At 32.3% G+C, this 22,714-nt stretch overlaps 1 protein-coding gene across 13 annotated transcripts in view; it reads right to left on the bottom strand.

The window, feature by feature from the left end:
• Positions 1-22,714, bottom strand: part of TANC2 (tetratricopeptide repeat, ankyrin repeat and coiled-coil containing 2) — a 567,085-nt gene that overhangs the window by 255,543 nt on the left and 288,828 nt on the right. For 11 of the 13 annotated variants that reach the window (XM_074260887.1, XM_074260884.1, XM_074260883.1 and 8 more), the window contains one exon: positions 7,884-7,994. The exons of the other annotated variants lie outside the window; for them this stretch is intronic. In XM_074260887.1, the coding sequence (XP_074116988.1) occupies positions 7,884-7,994 (111 nt within the window). The remainder of the gene's footprint in view (positions 1-7,883; positions 7,995-22,714) is intronic. 13 annotated transcript variants of the gene reach the window in all.

Consider the following 22,714-nt stretch of genomic DNA (forward strand, 5'->3'; position numbering starts at 1 on the left):
CCAAGACTGCAAACCTGGGTGAGTAGGAAGATGGTGGTGCACTCAATAGTCATCAAGAAGTTTGGAAGAAAGGAGGGTTTAGGGGGAATGATTTCTGTTTTGTTCATGAACTTTGACAGTAAGGAGATCACTGAAAACTTTGTAGAGTTTCAGTTAATTGATGAGGTTATAAATTATGCTGCAGAAGGATAAGAAAAAAGTAAGAGGAGAGAAGTGCTGGGATTAAATGTACATGTTTTTGTTTTTCCCCATAGAATTTAGGCAAGAAAAAGAGAGAATATAGTATAAGCAATAATAAGAATGGTATGATCTCCTCAAAAAATTTTAAAGGACAGGGGACATTTATACATGTCTGTACCCAGCAAGAAAATTAGTAAAAAGAGAGAGAGACTGAAGTTTAAAAACAGAATAGATGATATTAGGGCAAGTGGCTGAGGAAAACAGGAGAGAATGGAAGGCCTAGATTCTAAAATGAGCTTTGAAAAAAATCTAAGGATTTTAAGAGAAGGAGATTATGAGGGAGTATTTTCTAAGCATGGAGGACAGTCTGTGTAAAGACATAGATATAAATCCGGAAAATGAATGAAAAATGTTCAAATCAAAAGATCAATCTGTAAAAAGATCTTCCCACTCAAACTACCATCTGGGATATTTATTTTAAAAAGAACATCTGTAGCACACTTCCTGATATTTCTGTAAGCCTTTAAAGCATGGGGGTTGACTGAGTTTAGCAATTTCATTCTGTATAATGAGTTCTAATCGCTTTCAAATCTTTATTTATTCCTCCTTGTCAATTTTCTTTCTTATTGTCATATTCTGTCTTTCTTCTAGTCCACTTAGTATTTATTTTTCTTTCATGGGTTCCATATATGTTTATAAATCTTTGTTTATATAACTGTTACTTAGTTGTTCAGTTGTGTTCAACTCTTTGTGATCTCATGGATTACTGTACACCAGGATCTCAACTATTTATCCTCCATTACATCCCCAATGCATTTATTCAACTTATCCTTTGCTGTCCCCTTCTCTTTTTTGCCGTCAATCTTTCCCAGCAGTAGTATCTATCTTTTCCAATGAATTACACAGACCTTTATTTACAACATGGTGTCTCTGCTTTTTAGTATAATCTCCATATTTGTCATAGCTTTCCTTCCAAGGAGTAAAGTATCTTTTAATGTCATGACTACAGTCACCATCTGCAGTGATCTTTGAGCTCGAGACTATAAAATCTGACACAGCTTACATTTCTTCTTCCTCTGTTTGCCAGGAAGTGATGAGACTAGTTGCCAAGACCTTTATTTTTTGTTTTGCTTTGTTTTTATATTAAGCTTCAAGACAGCTTTTGTACTCTCTTCTTGCACCCACATCAAAACACTTCTTAATTCTTCTTGCCATCAAAGTAGTATCATCTTTGTTGATATTTCTCTCAGCAACCTTAATTATGACTTTTGATTCATTCAGGCTGGCTTTTTACATGACATATTCCAAATATAAATTTAGAAAATAAGGTGACAATATATAGCCTTGTCACTCTTTTTCCAGTTTTAAACCAATCAGTTGTTCTATGTTTGGTTCTAACAATTGCTTCTAGTCCACATATAGATTCCTCAGGATTCAAGTAAAATGACCTAGAGACTCCCATCTCTTGAAGGACTTGCCATATCTTTTTTTGTGACCCACACAATCAAAGGTTTTAGTGCAGTCAATGAAGCAGAAGATGTTTTTCCTAGAATTCCTATGCTTTCCCTATAATCCAGTGAATGTTGGCAATTTGAACTCTAGTTCCTTTATCTGTCCGAATAAAATCAGCTTGTACAACTGGCAATTCTCAGTTCACATGTAGCTGACTTCTAGCTTGCAAAATCTTCAGTTTAATATTGCTTGTGTGTGAAACAAGCACAAAGTTTTAGTAATTTGAACATTCTTTGGCACTGCCATTCTTTAGGATTGGGAAGTAACTGATCTTTTACAAATCAGTGGTCAATAATGAGTTTTTCAAATTTGTTGCCATATCAAGTATGGTATTTTAACTGGATCATCTTTTAGAATTTTAAATAGCTCAGCTGGAATTCCATCATCTCCATTAATCTTAATGTTAGCAATGTTTCCTAAGACACACATCTCTAGGATGTCTGGCTCTAGATCCATATCATTAGAATTGCAATACTAGCCTCATGTACACTTTACTTTTACTTCTATCTATTGTGTCTGCCATACATATATGCAAAGAAAATTAAGGAAAGCAGTAGAAAAGAAACAGATTATTAAAACAATGTTCACAGGTATCAGACACCTATGTAATACACTAATTATACGTGGAAAAATTAATAGTAAGAAGCAAATATGTATGCCTAGATATTTTAGACTTAAAGATAGCTTATGATAATTTTCTTGCTGTAGAAAGAATTGGGAAGAAAAATGGTATGAATGAATGAGTGAAATGTATTTTAAAAGCCTTATATAGACTAATATAAGGAGTAAGAAAGACATTAGTCACTCCTTTATTTGTTCTACTATGTACAATATAGTATTTGCTTTTTAAAAATTATGGTCACTTGTATCATACAGAAAATAAAACCTTGATACAATTGATAGAAATTGTATCTGAAAGGCATAATGACTAGAGAATGTGCTCCACCAAACAATTTGTTTAAAAAGATTAAGTAACACTAAATCATTATGAATTTGGCTACATTATTTTCCTCTCAACTGCTTTCCATTCTTGACTTTAAAGTATATTCTAATTTTGTTGCTGTTACCTTAAAGAATGTCCTAGGAATGTGGCTGTTTTTTTTTTTAAAGGAATTTTGAATAATTAATTACTAGAAAAAGAAGCATCTCAATGTCCTCTAGAAATATTAGAGACAGGTAAAACCTTGTTTACTCTCAGAAGATTGTTTTGGCCAGTACTTCCTAGGCTAACATGATAGAAGAAATGTCTTCCAAGTTTGCCTCCTGAATTTTTATACTGTAAGTCTAAGGCACTGACTTTTGGAATCAGAATCAGAGTTGAAATGGACCTTAGAAATCATCTAGTCCAATCTTCTCCAAGGAAAATATACTCTTGCATTAATGCTTAACATAAGACCTATGCCTATGCCATATATCAAACAAAGATTCAGAAATTTAGGGTTTGGAAAAACATTATATATTCTACCTCCAAACAACTGAGGAATTATTAGGTTAAATGAAAGATCACACAGCAACTATAATTACCAAGATGGATCTCCAAATAGAGACAAGAAAATGGAGCTCCTTCCCATCTTTGCTGGAAGAGAAGAAGGAATACTGCATACATGTCATATTTGATTGATGTATTGGTTAATTCTCCTGCTTTTTTGTTCTCTCTTTTATATTTTTGCAGAAAAAATGGCTCTCTGGGTGGGAGTGGGAGAAGAAGTAAATTTGGAAAATAGGGTGATATAGAAACAAAAGATATTACAAATTTAAAAGTCACAGTCCAATTAGAATAAGAATATAAAATACATTTAATACAAAATACACTAAGCATTTAAATATATTTCTATAATGATACAAAAGATATTTCAGAATCTTAAAGTATCTCAGGGTCATCATTGTGAACATCAGTTATTGTACAAAATTATAAATCTCAAGAGTATAAGAGTTTGAGCTAACTTTTATTCTAAGTAATGTATATCCTGGTAACTGTTTTCTTGAAAAAAAATAAAGAAGTCTTAGAGATTTACTCAGCGTAATATTGTCATTTATCCCTCTCTCACAAAAATAAATGATAGATTGTTCCCTACCTGGTCTCACACACACACACAAAATCTGATTATTTTAAATTTCTGGTTGTCTGAAGAAAGAATAAACCATAATGATATATGTTAATTAAGCATTTGTTAAATGCCTATTATTTCCAGGCACTGTATTATATACTGGGGATTCAAAGAAAGGAAAAAAAGAAAAAAAACTAGCCTTTCCTCCTATTCCTATCATATTCAAACAACTATGTAAAAACAGCTAAACAAAGGATAGAGTGAAAATACTTTCTTCACCAGGTATGAGGATTGAGGAGAACTAGGGGGCAAAAAAAACCTATTTGCAGATGATAAGATATGTACTTATGTACTTCATATCTGAAGCTTGTCTATGAGCTAGCAGAGAATACTTAATTTCTTTAGGTTTCGTTTTTTCTCCAAGACAAAACCCCTAAAAGCATATATATATATAAAATCAATTAACTAATTTATTAACTAAATCTTCTCCATGAAGTCTTCTTCACTCAGACACTTATTAGCTGTATGAACCTAGGCAGGTTGCTTTACCTCTCTTAGATACAGCTACTTCATCTGTAAATGTTGTGAAGATCAAATGAGATAGTGGTGTCAAACTCAAATGAAACAGATCCCTGACTGATTTAAACCACAAATTAACATTACTTCTGTTGTATTTTTATTTTGCTAAACTTTTCCTAATTATATTTGAATCTGGTTCAGGACTAACTCTGAGTTTTTTTTTGGGGAAGTGGCTACTTATATGTGCAATTTTGACACTTCTGATTCATAAATGCTAGCTTTTGATATCTGTCCAGATGAACTAATTACTTTGTCTAATTGTTTTCGTTGTCCTATTCACATTACATTGAATCAAACTCACTTTGGCATATGCTATATTTATCTCATTAGGCTAAGATCCTTGAGAGTAGGGATAATGTTTTTTTCATCTTTGTTTGTACAATGTCTATACAAAGAAGGCACATAACTGCTGAATTCCTGTAGTTCACCTACATAACACTGTTATTTGCTGAGTAGTTTTAAAGAATTCAAATCAATTCATCTTGAATTTCTAGCATAAGAATAGTTTGACCTGATGATCATCCAAATTGGAATTAGAAATTTTGAGTCTCAGCAGTTTCAAAATATATTAAAATTATTTTGACTTATTGTTCATATTCTAAGATTCTATTCAGATTTGACTTACATCCATAATTGGCTCTAGTTCCATTCATAACCTCATATAAACACATAAGAATGAATGTAGGTATTTAAGCACACAAATCACATAAACATTACATTTCCATTCTCTAAATCCAAAGACTTCCTTCCTTCAAATTCAATGTAGGCAGGAAAGGGGTTAGGTTTGGGTGTCACAGATAAGAGAGTTGTATCTACCCCACTCAGTTAATTCTGATAGGAGAAATTTCTTATGAATACATGCGGAATGTAGAAACATTTCCAATTAGAAAACCTGAGAAAAATCTGGCAACATCCCAGTAGCTTTTAGTGTAGGTCTGGCTTCATTTGTGGGACAGACTAAAGTTTTTTGCTCTCACGTGTGGGGCAGATAGCTCATCAACCTTCACTTATCTCCACTATCAATTTCATATAACTATAGATACTGGTCATATAATAAACTGATCATTACTTTTTTTTTTAAACTGGTGTAATGTGATATGAAGTAAAACTTTTATCAGAAGTCAAGCAATTCTACTGTTGGTTTTGTTTTAAAATTAAATGTAAACATAACAAGTAACCTAAAGTCTCACTATAAAAATAAGGCACCATGCATATTTTTTGAGCACTTATATTTGTTTCAAACAAGAGAAGATAATAAGTAATAGGAAACAATACTTGAATTTATTTTGGTTCAATTCCAATAAAATCATAATCTCTGGCATTTATATGTAATTCTTTAAAATTCATAAAGCACCTCATTTATTTCACATGAATATCACAACAAGCTTGTGTAGCAATACTTATAATTATTACCTAAGTTTTACTAAACTTGAGGTTTAGAGAGGTTAAAAAAAAAAATCACAAAACTAATAAGTGTCAAAGAAAGATGTGAACCTGGGCCGGCCTTCCTGTCTCTAAATCTGGTACTCTATCCAATACGCCATGAACTGATGAATTAATGCCAATTCCAGACAGAAATAAATATGTGGATTTGAGTTTAATAATATTATATTTTCATATTAATTCAACACTGATATTTCCTAGTATATAATAAATTATGGTACCTTGGAGTATTTTAAGGAGATCCAAAGATCAGAAAATGGAAAATTTAAATTCCCTGATTGATATTTTCACATAAAAATCAACATGTCTGAAATTGAACTCTTTTATCTTTCTCTTCCCCTCTTCTTAACTTTCATACTGCTTTTGAAGATTCCACCATACTCCCAGTCACCCAACCTCAAAAAACAGGCACTAGCCTAGACACTTTATTCTTATTATCCTCTCCAATCAGTTGTCAAGTTCTGTCATTTACATCTTTTTGAATTCTTTTGCATATGCCCCTTTCTTTGTGACACTGCCTTTCCTAGTCCTCCTAATCTTATTTTAGTGTGTTTCCTTTGAGAGTATCCCCAATTTATCTTACACATAACTTATCTGTACATTTGTCTACATGGTGTCTCCCCCAATAGACTGTGAGCTCTCTGAGAACAGTATTGTTTTTGTTATTGTTATTCTTTGTATCCCCAGAACTTAGCACAATGCCTGATACGCAGTAGTTGCTTTAAAAATGCTAAGTAACGATAACAGGTTTTCTCTGTCTATACTTTAATTTCTAAGTTGATTATTTTCCTGGCATTCAGAGAAGGCATACAGCAAGGCTGTTATTAATGAACTGTTAGCAATTAATATTAATTTTTTATTATTTTCTCTTTTGGTTCCTTTTACTTGAGGGTCTTTAAGATCAGAAATGTCAAATTATTGCTTTTGTTAAATAGCATGAACTTTTTAAGATTTCAAAAGATGAAATATTTTGTCCTTATTCCCACCTCCAATACACTACAGAAACTTTTGGAAACAGGAAAGTCAATTTCTAAAATGTAGTGATAAAGGAATGATTACCTTTTAAAGATGCAAGTTTGAGGCATAGGGGGTTTATCCTAAGATATAAGAAAAATTGTGGAATGTTTCTCAAACAAAAGATCAAATTCTTCTCTTATGACAAATCTAGACCCCTTTTCCCTTCTTACTATTCTCTTCTATCTAGCTCCATAGATGCATTATTTTGGTAACCAAAATGAACCACTGAGATCTTACCAAAGGTCACATACTTCCTAAAATTAAAAGGATCATTTTACTAAAAGTGATTCTTTTATAATTAAGAATGCAGTGGTTGCACATAACTATGGTTCATGAACAAACCTATAAGATAAGTAAAAGAAATTTTGAAGAGGGAAACAAAATACCTAAAAGCAAGCTCCATCCTTTCTGGAATGGAACATCCCTGACATAGCTCTGTATACTGGTTGCAGAATAGAAAAGTGGTTGCCAGGCAACTTATCCAAGTTCAGAAGAATCTAAGCATTGATAATGAGTCTGAACCACAGTTTGGCTCCTGTATATGAAAGATTTCAGATCCACATCTGTTCAAAGACTATTCATAAAAGAATCTATTTCTAAAAGTCAGAGACCAGACAGAATAGAATTGTCATTCTATTTTGCTCTAATTGAATTTATTATTGGTAATATTTCTGAATTTCTCTATACCTGTGCAGAAATCTAGTAGGTTTCAAATTTGAAGGACTACAGTTCAAATTTCTACTTCAAATATATAAGAATTTTTATTCATACTCTCAACTTTCAGTGCTTCCTTTTCCACAGAAGATAATTCCCTTAAGTAACACCCCTCATCAAAATATCCCTGAAATGTTCTATGGACTAAAATTCACATGAATTCAAAACTGCCTCAAAAAACTTTTCAGTATTTATTTTTATGATTAAGAAGAAAGCAAAAGAAAAAAAAGTGGAGAAAGAGGACTGCCATGTAGCAAAGAAAAAAAAATAATACATGGGAAAGAATTAATGATTTTTGTATGTGTGGTATGGATGTGAAATATCGCTCTGCTGAATTGGCCCGATCCAATCCTCCCTCTTTCAAAGAAGACACTTTGCATGCATGCTTACCAGGGCAGTATTCATCAACGTCCAGTTTCTGTGCGGAAGTGAGTGTTGGTGAGCCAAGATCAGATTCTGGGATTCGTGGGCTCTCAACAAACTTTGCCTTCCTCAGAGGGGCTAAGATGAAAAACAGAGAGACAGAGAGAAAGAAGGAGAAAGAAGAAAAAGAAAAGGAAAATATAAAGAAAGAAAGAGAAACAAGAAAGAAACACAGAGGGAAAGAGAAGGGGAGAAAGAGAGAGAAACATAGAGGGGTCATGAGTAAAGGGGAACAGCAGGCAACAGATGGAAGCACTTAACTGAACGACACTGTCAGACTCAGATCAAGTTACCCTATTTTTTTGTGTGTGTGTGCCAGAAAAAAAAAATTATCTGCATTCTTCACAGAGGAGATGGGTCTAGGTTAAAAAAAAGTCATTGGAAAATAGAAAACTTTTCCTCCTAAGTGTTCAAAAAAGAACAAACAGAAGTGTTTTGATTGTCTACCCATTATCTTAAGTATTTTTTTTTTACCCTTTCTCAAATAAAATGCAGTTTTAACTTGCATTCTACCCATTAAAAACAAATTGAGGGAAAGAGCAGAACTGAGTTTTAAGATTTTCTTTATGGAGGATATATAATCAAATGGCTTTGGACAGAAACAGGCACTAAAATGTTATTAATTTATGCTATTATAATAGGATTTAATGTAAACTTTCAAACTGATCTGACTTGTTTATCAAGCAAATAAGTTTTGATGGATCAGTCCAATAAGCACAGAGGACCCAATAATTAGGATAAGAAACCAAAAGTGTTTTTGGTCTGATTCCATATATGCTGATATAGACATGAAAATTTTACATAAACTGCTATAGAAATGTGGCTTATATTAAAAATTTCATCCTAAATAGGTTGGATTTTGTTTTTGTTAAAAAAAGGTATGAAATATGCTGCAATAAATAAGGTTTTACAAGGAAATCTCATCCTACCTCCCATTCCAAAAAGCAAACAAAAAACACTCAACTCTGTCATATATCAATAATTTTTCCAAATATTTTTAAAAATTGTTTTGTATTTTAGATTTTAATCTACTCATTATATATGCCCAGGAAATGTGAGAGGGACAAAAGTCATAAAATATGCAATCATTTTTATAGTATCTTAGAATAAGAGTGGCTCATATACATTTATATAGCACTTTAAAGTTATATTACTTGTTCATATAATTTGACTGATTTTTACAATAACATTAACAAGTTGATAGTAAAATGTTATAACTTTGATTTAACAGAAAAGGAAATTGGCTCAGAAAAGTTAAATGACTTGTCCAAAGTCATAGAGATAAGTGGCGAGGCTGGAATTTAAATCCTGGTATTTTAACTATAAATCTAGTCCTTTGAGAGACAACATGCCTTTCTTCACTTAGTCACTCATTCATTTATTCAACATACATTTATTATTATGATTACCATTATTATTATAATACATACAATATACTAAATGCTGGATAATTGATAAATAAGATAGTCCCTATCCTCAAGAAGTTTATGTTCTACTGAGGGAAACACACACACACACAGTCTCTCTCTCTCTCTCTCTCTCTCTCTCTCTCTCTCTCTCTCTCTCTCTCTCTCTCTCTCTCTCTCTCTCTCTCTCTCTCTCTCTCCCCTCTCTCTCATATATGATACAAATGCAAATAAATATGAAAATTTTAATATAGAAACTGTTCACCAACAACTGGTAAAAGCAGGAAAAATCTTTAGAAAGGGATGTCACTTAAGTCTTAAAAAGAGTTTTAAAAGGGAGAAATGACAAGGGAGAACACTATCCACCAAAGACAACCTGAGCCAAGTTGCATAGAAGGTAGATGGAAATATTGTGCAAATAGCATAGTTTGACTGGAATGCAGAGTGCAGAGTAAGAGATGGAGTTAAATGAGGCCCAAAAAGAGAAGATGGAACTAGACTAAGAGGGACTTTAAATGGCAAACATAAACATCTGTATTTTAAGCTAGATAAAAAAGTGAGTCAGTGAAGGATCTTTAAAAACAAATTATAGCTATTTCTTCAATCAGCAAAAGTCTGTCTTCTATTACTCTATCCCTTCTCCATTTCACCTTAATTAAGAATGAAGGGAAAACAAAAAAGCTTTTGCAATAAAAAGCAAATTTCTTCACTGTACATGTCCAAAATATGTTTCATTCTATCCCTTACCTCTCTATCAGGAGGTGGTAGTATGTTTCATCATTAGTCCTCTGGAATCATGGTGGGGGATTAATTTTTTTAAGTTGTCTGTATTAACTATGCTGTTTTCAACATAATAAATATGTAAATAATCCTCGGAGAAGTAAAGAAAGGCATTGTTGGAGTTGGTTTTATAATCTACCCAAAGGCAAAACTAACCTTATTTCATGGGATAATTTGTAATACTGACGATATTTGCAAATAGATTGCTCATGAAAATTATTGTAGTTTATGAAGTAATTTATCAGTCACTGAAGATGAAAAGGCAGGAAAATTCTACAAAGAATATAATAAAACCCTTCAAATTAAACCCATAACATACTTTGACACTACACTGTTTAATGAAAAGATAGGAAGAAAAAGTAAGAATAGTGAAAAATATATGCAAAAGCATGATTCAAAAAATATAAATTAAAGAGGCTTGTAGATTACATGGAACTCTCATATGCTATATTCTGAACATTCTGAAAAGATTTAGTAGGTCCTGGAAAGACAAACACCAAATAGCATCATAACGAAGAAAAGAGATTGTAGTAGTCTAGAAAAGCCTTGAAATGAATATGAAATTAATTTCTCCATCAGCTGTCTATATACAATGAAATTACAATTTGTCAGAGCTAAGAGACACAATAAAAAAATCAAGACCAAATCATAATAATGAGAGGAGACAGTACAATTGAAATAATCTTCAACTGTTTAAAGAGTTTAACAATAAAAAATGGGAAATGGATACTAGAAGTGATAGAACACGGATTTTAATTATTTTATTTAGCTGTTTAACCCATATGACTCTATTACCACAAGAAGATCAAGATCATTAATTATCCCATACCAACATTTGACTTAAATTTGCCAAGCAGAGAATGATAGTAATCAAAACCAAATTTGTAAAATTACAAATTTGTAAAATCATAAGATTACATAATTAAAAACAATTCTATCTCATAAAACAGAGTGAACCATTAGAGTTTTAAAACCTAGTTTCAAAGTAAGATAGCGAAGCGATTCAACTATGAAAAATCAACCTCCCCAAATTGGGATAAAGATAACATATACAATAATAATAACCTGTTTTTACTATCAATGACAATAGAATCACCACACTTAGACCTTAATAGTCTTACATGTTAGATTTCTATTAGTAAGACAACCACTGGTTAAGGAAAACAAACAACATAATATACAGTATCAATAAAAAGGATAACAAAAATGGCAATTATAGTAATCAATGAAGGAAAAAGCTTTTTTTTTTTAAACAAAAAGTAACTTCTATTTCTATTTTAAAAACCTTAAGAATAAACAGACTTTTCCTTAATATAATAAGTAGCATCTATCAAAAACTAATAGCCAACAGTATCAAGGTAAAGCAAGAATGTCCATTATCACCCCTACATTTGTTGCTAGAAATCCTAACTAAGCAAATGGGGTGAGAAAAATAAGCACAGGCAAGAAAAAGCAAAGTTAAGGCTTTCTGCAAATGATATGACTTAGAAAATCCTAGATAGTCAACAACAAAATCTGAACCAATGATTTTAACAAAAATTTCAGGATATAAAATAAATCCACAAAAATCATAAGCATTTCAATTTTTTACCAACAACCTCTTACAATAAGAAAGAGACATAGAATTCCATTTAAAATAACTAAAGAAGCCGATGAAGAGAAGCCAGGGAGTTGCCTGAACTCTAACCAGTTTACCTCTAAGACAATTTTTAAAATTTAGAACTATTTCTCAAAATTCAATAAATTATATTTTTTGATTTAGTTATATCACTATTATGCCTATACCCTTAAAATGATTTTTTTAAAAGAGGAAAAGAAACCACATATACTAAAATAATTATGCTTAATTTTGCTGGGCAGTTGAATTTTGGTTATAATACAAGCTCCTTTGCCTTCTGGAATATAATAATCCAGGTTCCCTATCATTAGTGTAGAAGCAACTAAATCCTGTATAATCCAGACTATGGCTCCTTTATATTTGAATTGTTCTATTTGACTGGTTGCAGTATTTTTTCCTTGAGCTCATAATTCTGAATCTGGTTATAATATTCTTTGGTGTTTTCTTTTAGAGATTTCTTTCAGAAGGTGATGAACAAATTCTTTCAATGAACAGGGCAGTTTTCCTGAACAATTTCTTGAAAGATGCTGATCAGGCTCTCTCTCTCTCTCTCTCTTTTTTTTTTTTTTTTTGTTATCAGGGCTTTTTTGATCAAGATAATTCTCTCCTCCTAGATCTCTTTTCAGGTTAGTTGTTTGGGTATTTTACATTTTCTTCTATTTTTTTTTTTTTGTTTGATTCTTTTCATTTTGTTTGATTATTGATAAATGTCTCATTTGCCTAATTCTAATTTTTAAGGAAATACTTTCTTCAGTTAGCTTTTATACCTCATTTTCCATTTGGCCAATTGTATTTTTTAAAGAATTGTTTTCTTCATCTTTTCTAAGTTATTGACTTTCTTTTGCATAACTTTTATTTAGTTCTTTTCTAAGTCTTTCTTCTACACCTCTTATTTGATTTTTAAAATCCTTTTTGAGCTCTTCCAAGAAGGCTTTTGAGCCTTGAAACTATTTATAATTTATTGAATTTTGAGGAATAGTTCTAAATTTTAAAAATTAAAAAAAGAACAAATTAAAAATCCCCAAATAAATATCAAATGAGAAATTCTGACAATCAAAAGATAGATAAATGGAATTGAAAGTAAGAAAACTAACTAATAAATTAAATTAAGGGTTGGTTTTATGGGAAAAAAAACCCCAATAAAACAGACTTTTGGTTAATTTGATTTTTTAATCTTCTTTTTAAGAAGAAATTTAAATTACCAGTATCAAAAATGAAAAGGGTGAATTTGCCATTGAGAAGGAAATTAAAGAATAAAGTAGGCGCTATTTTGCCTAATTCTATGTCAATAAATGTAACAATCTAAGTGAAATGGATAAATATTTACAAAAACATAAAGTGCCCAAATTAAGAGAAGAAATAAAATATTTATATAATCCCATTTTAGGAAAATAAATTGAACAAGCCATCAACTACCTACTCAAGAAAAAATCTCAAGGACCATATAGATTTATAAGTAAATTCTACCAAAATTTTAAAGAACAATTAATTCTAATACTATGTAAACTATTTGGAAAAATAGGTAGAGTCCTACACCAAATTTCTCTTATGACACAAATATATGATACTTTTACCTAAACCGGAAGAGCCAAAACTCAGAAGGGTAATTATAGACTAATTTCTCCAACGAATATTGATGCCAAATCTTAAAATAACATATTAGCAAAGAGATTACAGCAATTTATAATGAGGATAATGCACTATGACCAGGCAGGATTTACATCAGGAATGCAGGGATGGTTCAACATAAGGAAAACTATCAGCACAATTGACCATATTAATAACAAAACAGAAATTATATGATTATCTCAAGAGATGCAGAAAAGGCTTTTGACAAAATATAGTGCTCATCTCTATTATGAACTTTAGAAAAATAGGAATAATGGATTTTTCCTTAAAATGATAAGCAGTATCCATATACAACTAACAGCAAGCATTATATTTAATGAGGATAAGCTAGAAGCTTTTGCAATAAGGTCAGGGGTGAAACAAATATGTTCATTACCATTATTTAATATTGTACCCTTAAGAATACAAATCATTTCTCAATTGATAGTCAAAGGATATTACCAGGCAGTTTTCAGATGAAGAAATTAAAGCTAACTATATCCATATGAAAAAATGTTCTAAATCACTATTGATTAGAGAAATGCAAATCAAGAAACTCTGAGTACCACTTTACATGTATAAGACTGATATATGACAGAAAAAGAAAATGATAAAGGTTGCAGAAGATATGAGAAAATCGGAACACTAATGCATTGTTGGTAGAGCTGTGAACTGATCCAACCATTTTGGAGAACTATGGAACTATGCCCAAAGCACTATAAAACTGCATATCTTTCATCCAGCAATACCACTACTAGGTCTATATCCCAGTGAGATAATAAAAGCACATATTTATAGCAGTTCCTTTTATGGTAGCCAAGAATTGGAAAATCAAGGGGGATTTCAATTAGGGAATGTCTGAATTGTGATATATGAATGTAATGGAATACTGTGATATAAAAAATCTGCAAAGAATTACATGAACTGATGCTGTGGGAAGTGAGCAGAATTAAATAATTTTAATATGCAAGAGACAGTACCTGACATTAAAAAGCTCACGGTCTAATATTGGAGACAATACGCAAAAACTATATACAAATACAAGATAGAATTAAAATGGATTTGGAAAGGCTTTTCAAAGAAGATGAGACTTCAGCTAGGACTGATGGAAGCAAGGGAAACCAGGAGGCAGAGATGAGGATGGTGATTCTTAGCACATAGGACAGATAAGGAAAATGTCCAAAGATGCGAGATATGGTTTCTTGTTCAAGGAATCTCAAGGAGGCTAGGCACTGGATAATAAAGTATGTGTATGTAGAGGATCTTTTCATGCAGTTTAGCCATATTCTTAATCAAAGTAAACTTTACTCTATGTACAATGGGTATCTAACAGTATAAATACACTCTGAAAGAATATTACAGTCTTCAATATGTTAACATTTCCAAAATATGAGTCTCAAAATAACTCAAAACTTTGTATTTCCCCTCAAATAAGAAGGAATTAAATCTCATTAAAGTTAAAAAAACATTTAGTAATGCCTTATTATGTGCAAGGCACTATATTTCTCCCTTCTAAGAAAAATGATAAAGCATTCTATATATTTCATCACATTTAAAACATACTATACTTTATAATAAATATTTGAATATATCCTATTTTTTCCCTTCTCTACTGTCATAAATTCTCTGGTGGCCATTTTTAAATTTTACTAGATCCACAACATAAAGAAGTTGGATATGTGAACTGATCCAGCCATTCTGGAGAGTAATTTGAAACTGCCTAAAGGGATATCCTTTGATCCATCAATGCCATTAGTAGGAGATCATAAAAAAAGGTAAAACAACCCACATGTGCAAAAATGTTTGTAGTAGCTCATCCTATGATGGTAAGGAATTGGAAACTGAGGGGAAGCCCATCAATTGAGGAATAGCTGAATAAGACATGGTATATAAATGTAATGGAATACTACTGTTCTATAAGAAATGATCAACAAACTGATTTCAGAAAAGGCTCCAATGACTTACACAAACTGATGTTGACTGAAGTGAGCAAAACCAGGAGAACAACGTACACAGTACCAGTAAAATTGTATGATGATCGATTCTGACATACTAAGCTCTTCTCAGCATATAGTGATTCAAACAATTCCAATAGGAAGGAAAATGCCGTCCAAAGAAAGAACTACAGATTCTGAATATGGCTTGAAATATGCTATTTTCATCTTTTTGTTGTTGGTTTTTTCCTCATAATTTTCTCCTTCTGTTCTGATTTTTCTTTCCCAACATAACTCATATGAAAATGTTCAAAATGGATTGTACATGTATAACTTAAGTCAGTTTGCTTATTGTCTTGTGAAGAAGAAATGGGGAGAGGGAGAAAAAAATTGGAAATCAAAATTTTACAAAAATGAATGTTGAAAACTATGTTTACTTGTAATTTGAAAAATAATATACCATTAAAATAAAAGTTTTTTTAAAACTACATTATGCACAGTATACACTTCATAAATATTTGTTGAATTGAATTAACCTGAATGAGGGAAATGATAGGATCATATACTTATTGGCATCATAGAACACTGTGTTTCACTTAGCCCACAAGAGGAATTTTAATATTGTTGAATTGAATTTATTTGGTGAATATAATGAGTAATATATAATATTATTTCTAAATAAAAATTTCTTTTGAACAATATATATATCTTATATCTTCTATGCTGAGTCCCCTTGATATCATCAGATACGCAATAAATAATAGTGAATTGAAAAATCTGTAACTAGAATAAGAATCCTACAATAACTGCACCCTCTATTTCATGTATTTTAAAAGTGTTTTACTTCAAGATCATAACTATTTTCTTTTTCCTATAATGTTAAAAGAAGACTATATCAGCGTGACGTGTTTCAATTCAACAAATCTTTATCAAATAATATTCCCCCCCCAAAAAAAATCCCTACCTCCTGTTTTCCCTATTACTGTAGAGGGCAATGTCATCCTTCTAAGTCCAAACTGGACTCACCAATTCTCAATCCACTCCATATCCAAGCTGGTGCTAAAGCCTGTTAATTTCACCTTTGCAACATCTCTTCAATATGCCCTCTTCTCTCCTTTGCTATTAACTACAATTTGGCATAGCTCCTAATCACCTAATGTCTAGATTACTAAAAAAAAAAACAAAAACACCTACTGATGCTTTTACCTGTCGAGTTTATCCTTCATTTAACCACCAAAGTGATTTTCTGAAAGTACTTGTCCAACTGTATCATTTTTTTCTACCCAATAAACTCCAGTGGCTCTCTATCCCCTTCAGGATCAAATACAAAATCCTCTATTTGGCATTCAAAACTTAAAATCTATTCACTTTTCCAATTTTCTTATGCCCTATACTTCTTACTTCACAACACACCCATATACAATTTAGTCTTTGATAGACTATATAGTTATAGTTTTCAGGAATAAGACATCTTACTTTTGGCTCCCAGGAATTTTCTCTGGCTGTCCCTCACGTATGAAATGTTCTCTGCACTCTCCCTTCTGGCTTCCCTCAAGTCCTAGCTAAAATCCCATCCTCTACATGTACTTTAACGTACTTTAAATCTTGTGCCTTCTCTCTATTTTTCATGCACACGATTTGTTTGTACATAATGGTGGTTTTTTTCTTTTAACATTAACTCCCCAGTGTGAGGTCCTTGAGTTTAGGGATAATCTTGGCAAACTTTGCTTGGCAAAGTACCTATCACATAATAGGTACTTAATGTTTCACAGGCTGACTGGATAGTCACTTAACCTCTCTCATATATAATTAGAGTTGAACTAAAGAGTCTCTAATGTCCTTCCATATAGGAGAGAGCTCTTAGGACTTTTTCCTTACCAAAAGTGTTTGTGTTGCTATAAAATGCCAAATTACCTGCTTGACCTACCCAATAACCTTATTATTCTGGGTTAATTGCTCCTTTTTAAGGATTGCTTTAATTGCTTTGAGATTTCTTGGGTCCAAGAGAGTAAATCCACAATGCTATATATTTTTCCAGTAAGAGGCAAAATTTACTTTATACTGAATATTAGCTTAAAATAATATATTTATATTTTTGTTAATATTATTCCTAATTAAAATTTTTATTGAACAATAGAACTTTATCCTATAACTGTGTTTACTCTTGTGATGAATCTTTTACTAATTCATTCACTTATTAAGCATCTACTATGTACCAAGCATTTGGCTAGCCTCTTGGAATACAAAAACAAAAATAAAAAGATTCCTATCCTCATTCTTCAAGGAAACAACAACATGAACACAAATAAGTAAATAAGAATCTTTGGTGGGAAGGAATCATGGCTTTAATAATGTAAGAAATTTCTTGGTATGAAATTTCACTCAATTAATACAGATAGGAAATTGGTCTTATGTATATACTGTGACTCTTTGAGAGGAAAAACTTATAATTAGGGCAATAAGGGGTTAATTAAAATGCCTCAGGGTCACATGGCCAATTGGTGTCAAAGGTCCAACTGTACCCATTTCTTCCTGGCCTCTATCCACTAAGTCATGCTGTGTATAAAGAAATTATACCCAAAAAGGAAGGTTATGGCAGGAGACTATTAACACTTGGAAGGAACAGAACAGGAATTTTTAATAAGTTATGAAGGAAGACAGGATTCTGAGAGGCAGACATGAGGAGAGAGAGGAGAGAGGGAGGGAGAGAGAGAGAGAGAGAGAGAGAGAGAGAGAGAGAGAGAGAGAGAGAGAGAGAGAGAGAGAGAGAGAGAGAGAGAGAGAGAGGGAGGGAGGGAGGGAGGGAGGGAGGGAGAGGGAGGGAGGGAGGGAGGGAGGGAGGGAGGGAGGGAGGGAGGGAGGGAGGGAGGGGGAGAGAGAGAGAGAGAGAGAGAGAGAGAGAGAGAGAGAGAGAGAGAGAGAGAGAGAGAGAGAGAGAGAGAGAGAGAGAGAGAAGAGAGAGAGGGGGGGGGGAGGCACATGGAACTCTTTTGTATTAAATGCTTTGCTAAGTGCCACCAGGAATATGTGTTCTCTGTTCTAGAAGTTGACAATCAAGTCTGGGAGACAAGACATATATACATAAAGAGATAACTGGTATTTTGTTTCAAGTTCTTATGAAGGCACAATTCAAAATCTTGGCTATACTATTAAGTTCTCGTTGCAATGTGCTCAATACTTTAACAATTGTTTGAAAAATTCTATATTACCAGTTTCAGCGATTTCCTCCCAAATGTAACAGCCCACACTAATAATATCATAACTCCTCTAATCAATCCCCTTTCCCTCTATTCTTTATCAAGTTCTAATCCATCCTGCTACCATTTTCATTGTCATTATGTTATTTCCCTTCTCTCACAAACACTTTATGCTATTTAAATTTTAAATAATATCCATTCAATAGAACATTACATGTTAATTTTGTAGAATGTTGTTATAAGCAATTTAATTTCTTTGAGTAAACAATAATCTTTTGGATTTTGGCACAGGTGTATATAATGCAATATAATAGTCCTTACTTATACCATATTCTCAAGGATGTAGCTTTCAAAGACCTCATCAGTCCTTTGGTGATTTCTCAGACTAAAACTTTAGGAATCTGGAAGTATGCATCAAATCCCAACACAAAAGTGTATGGAAAGGATCACATACACACACACACACACACACACACACACACACACACACACACACACACACACATATTCAGATGACCATTCTCTTATAGTTGGACTTTTTAGTCTGTAAAAATAATTAGTATACAAACTATCAATATGTAAAAAAAAAAACAACTAGCAATCCTACTATAAAGGTCAGGTTAATAATACCATCCGAGAGGTTCAGGATCCCTCCACAGGTCACATAAGTATGGAAAGAAAAGCTGATTTGTGGCTGATGACAACAGCTGCTGCCTTCTTGCTCTCATAGCTCAAATGTCAGGCCTTTTGTTCCTGATAAACAATAATTTGCAGAAAAATAGAAATGGACTAAAGTCTTACTTAGATGCATCATCTTAGTGTGGAAGTGATTTGAATTTTCAAGGCCAAGCACAGCAAAAGCACTAGAGGTCCTATGATAAAAGGCAGAAAAAGTTCAAGTATGGGCCAGGTGACAAAATTTATATTCATATTCTGAGGACCACCTTAACTAAACTTGTAAATTTTTTAAAAAGAATGTTGACTAGCATGAGATAATTTTTTTTTTGCTCACATAAATCTGTAAATACTATCTACAACAGTGTAGAATAGCTGTAAATTGCATCAGTTTACAACTGATGGGTCCTTAAAACATAAAAAGTTAGAAAAATAGGGCAAAATTTGTATTATATTTTATGTATGGACAAAATCATTCTCTCATTTATTTTAATATTTCGTAAATACTATAATAATATAGCATTACATGTTACAACTATTAAAATGTCTAGATTTTCTTTTAAAATTAACTTTTAAAAATTAAATGCATTTTTATCTTGATTTCTGCATAATTTTCTTGTATTATTTCCTGTAATATGATTCTCATGTTTCCTAATTTAAGTTCTTTTGGGAAACTTATGATACTTAAGATATCTGTCTACTTGGCACATATAGAATTCCTAAGTTCTTTTAAGACCAGAGTTTGTTTCCTCTTCTGTCAAATTTTCTTCCATCTCAGTATTTCTGTATTTCAAGTATATTATTTTTTTAAAGAGAGATTCTCCATCAATGATTTAATTTGTCCTAATCTGCTAATCATGTTTATAAATTCTGTTTTGAGAGCACTAATTTTCTGCACTGAGAGATTTGTGCTTGTTACTAATTTGTTCATTTAATAAATTTATTAACAACAATACTCTTTGATGCAATGACATTGGTTTCCTTTCTACTTTCAAGCAAGATGCTCCATTTTCCTATTCTGGGCATATTCAGTAGCTAGGAAAGCTCTACCTCCTCATCTGCCTCCTGGCTTCACAGCCTTCCTTCAAATCCCAGCTAAAATCCCTCTTCCCATAAGAACCTTTTCTCATCTACCTGAAATCTGATGTCTTCCCTCTGTTGATTATTCCCAATTTTCCTTTGTACATAGGCATTTGTATGTCATCTCCTTCTGAGCTCTTTAAGAGCAGGGATTGTCACTTATCTTTGTATGTTAGGCTAGTGACTGGCACATATTACAAATGTTTGGTCATTTTTATTTGTTCCCCCTTTGTATCCCTTTTTTTTGAGGTTTTCTTGGCAGAGATCCTGGAGTGACTTGCCATTTTGTTCTCCAGCTCATTTTACAGAAGAAGAAACTGAGGCAAACCAGGTTAGGTGACTTGCCCAGGGTCACCATGCTAATAAGTGTCTGAGGTCAGATATAAACTTAAGATGAGTCTTCCTGACTCCAGATCTGATGCTCTATCCACTGTGATACCTAGTTGTAAACCTGGAACATAATAAGTGTTTAATAAATGTTTATCCACTGACATGAAAAATCACTTCAAATTAATAATAAAAGAGATCACATCAACTCCGAACTCATACCTTGAATCCAGAAAATTGGACAAGACAATAAAAAATAAGGATACCTGACACTGAGGGAGTTGTGAAAGGAACACACTGTACATATTACTGGTGTTGTTGTGATGTAGTCCACCTACTCTGGAAATCATTTTAGAACAGAAAATTATCTAAAGAAAAACTAAGGACTCAAACAACACCACTCTGGCGCAGACATTGCATTATTAGCTAATTATTTACAGTGGAACTTTCTATAGAAACCAAACTGAAAGCAAAATAGGTTTCTATTTATGAGAGAGTAATTAAACACTAGACAGGTAATGCAGTGGATTAAGTGCTGACCTATAGACAGAGGGATCTCATTCTAATCTGACCGTAGGCACTTACTAACAGTGTGGCCCTGAGAAAGTCACTTAGCTTTTTTGCCTCAGTTTCCTCATTTACAAAATGATATGGAGAAGGAAATGGCAAACCAAGCTAGTATCTTTGCCAAGAAAATCCTAAATGGGATCATCAAGAGTCATTTCTTGACTGAAATCACTGAGCAACAGCAAATTAACCATTGCTTCTGAAAGAAGAGTTTGTTTCAAATCCTTTCTTTGATATTTATTATTTGTGTAATCCTGGTCTGTTAAATGAAGAATTGGACTAGTTGACTTCTCTTTCTAACTCAAACTAGGATCAACTGTAATTCTCTGAAAATTGGGTTACATGGATATAATGGAATATTAATGCTCCATAAGAAATGAAGACCTTGACAAACAGAGAGAAGTAGAAGAGACTTAAAGGAATGGATTCAAAATAAAGTAAGCAGAATCAGGAAAAATTTAAACACAATTATTATGACAATGTAAATGGAAAGAGCAACAACAAATCGAAACTTTGGTGTTATTCAATCATTTTAGTCACGTTTAACTCTATAATCTTACTTGAGAGTTTGTTGGTTTGTTTTGTTTTGGGGGGAGCAGATATTGAAGTGTTTGCTATTTCCTTCTCTAGCTCATTTTACAAATGAAGAAACTGAGGAAAACGCAGTATCATGGCTTGCTCTAGGACAAGGAGTAAGTTTCTGAGGTTTGTCAGGTCTTTTTGACTACAGGACTCATGGTGTATCCACTGTACCACCTAGCTTCCCAATTTAAAGTTTTGCCATGAAGAAAAAAAAATAAGAGACATCTCCTTTAGTTCATTAAATAGTGAGGAATTATGAAAATATTAGGCTTAGAATCATCAACTTAATTAGAAGGCATTTCAGTGATCATCTAATTCAATTCCCTATTTTTACTGATAAGAAATCTGAGACTCAGTGGTTATGTAACTTTCTAGGCTTCGCATAACTATTAACTATCAGAGTTTTATTTGCTCCAAGTCTACTGTTCTACATACACTGAAGACTCTTCAGCAGGGAAGTATCATTTATATCAATAAAATCTCTATATAAAATGATCACATTGCTCAAGGTGCATAGATATTAATGTACTCATGTATTATGTAGAGGAAATTTATGTTTTTTTTCTGGAAGTGAGCATATTTATATACATGTATACATAAGTAGAAATAGTAAGGACAAAAAAATTAAATATGATGGAAAAGAGAAATAGGTCTTATGTTTTAAAAACTTCAATTAAAAAAAAACACCCTTATATTCTTGGACAACAGGGGCAGGCAGAAAGTTTTGTTGAATTATCTAGCACCAATAAGAACAGAACGTTAATTAAAAACAGAAGTGAGAGGAATCTGCATAGTATAAATAGACACAACAAATTACTCCAGATTACATTAAGATAGAATATAGTTATACCAAATCAGTCAAATATTATTTTCTTCATTTATTCTAGGAAAGGACATAAAACATTTTAAAGCATTGTATTTGTACTGCAAACCAAGTTTTCTTGACTATTAAAATGTTTTTATATTTACAAATAGATCAGAGAATATATTTTAAAGGTAAATCACAAAATTCTGCATTATAAAA

Source organism: Sminthopsis crassicaudata, chromosome 4 (assembly GCF_048593235.1).
Source record: "Sminthopsis crassicaudata isolate SCR6 chromosome 4, ASM4859323v1, whole genome shotgun sequence".
NCBI classification, from domain to species: Eukaryota; Metazoa; Chordata; class Mammalia; order Dasyuromorphia; family Dasyuridae; genus Sminthopsis; species Sminthopsis crassicaudata.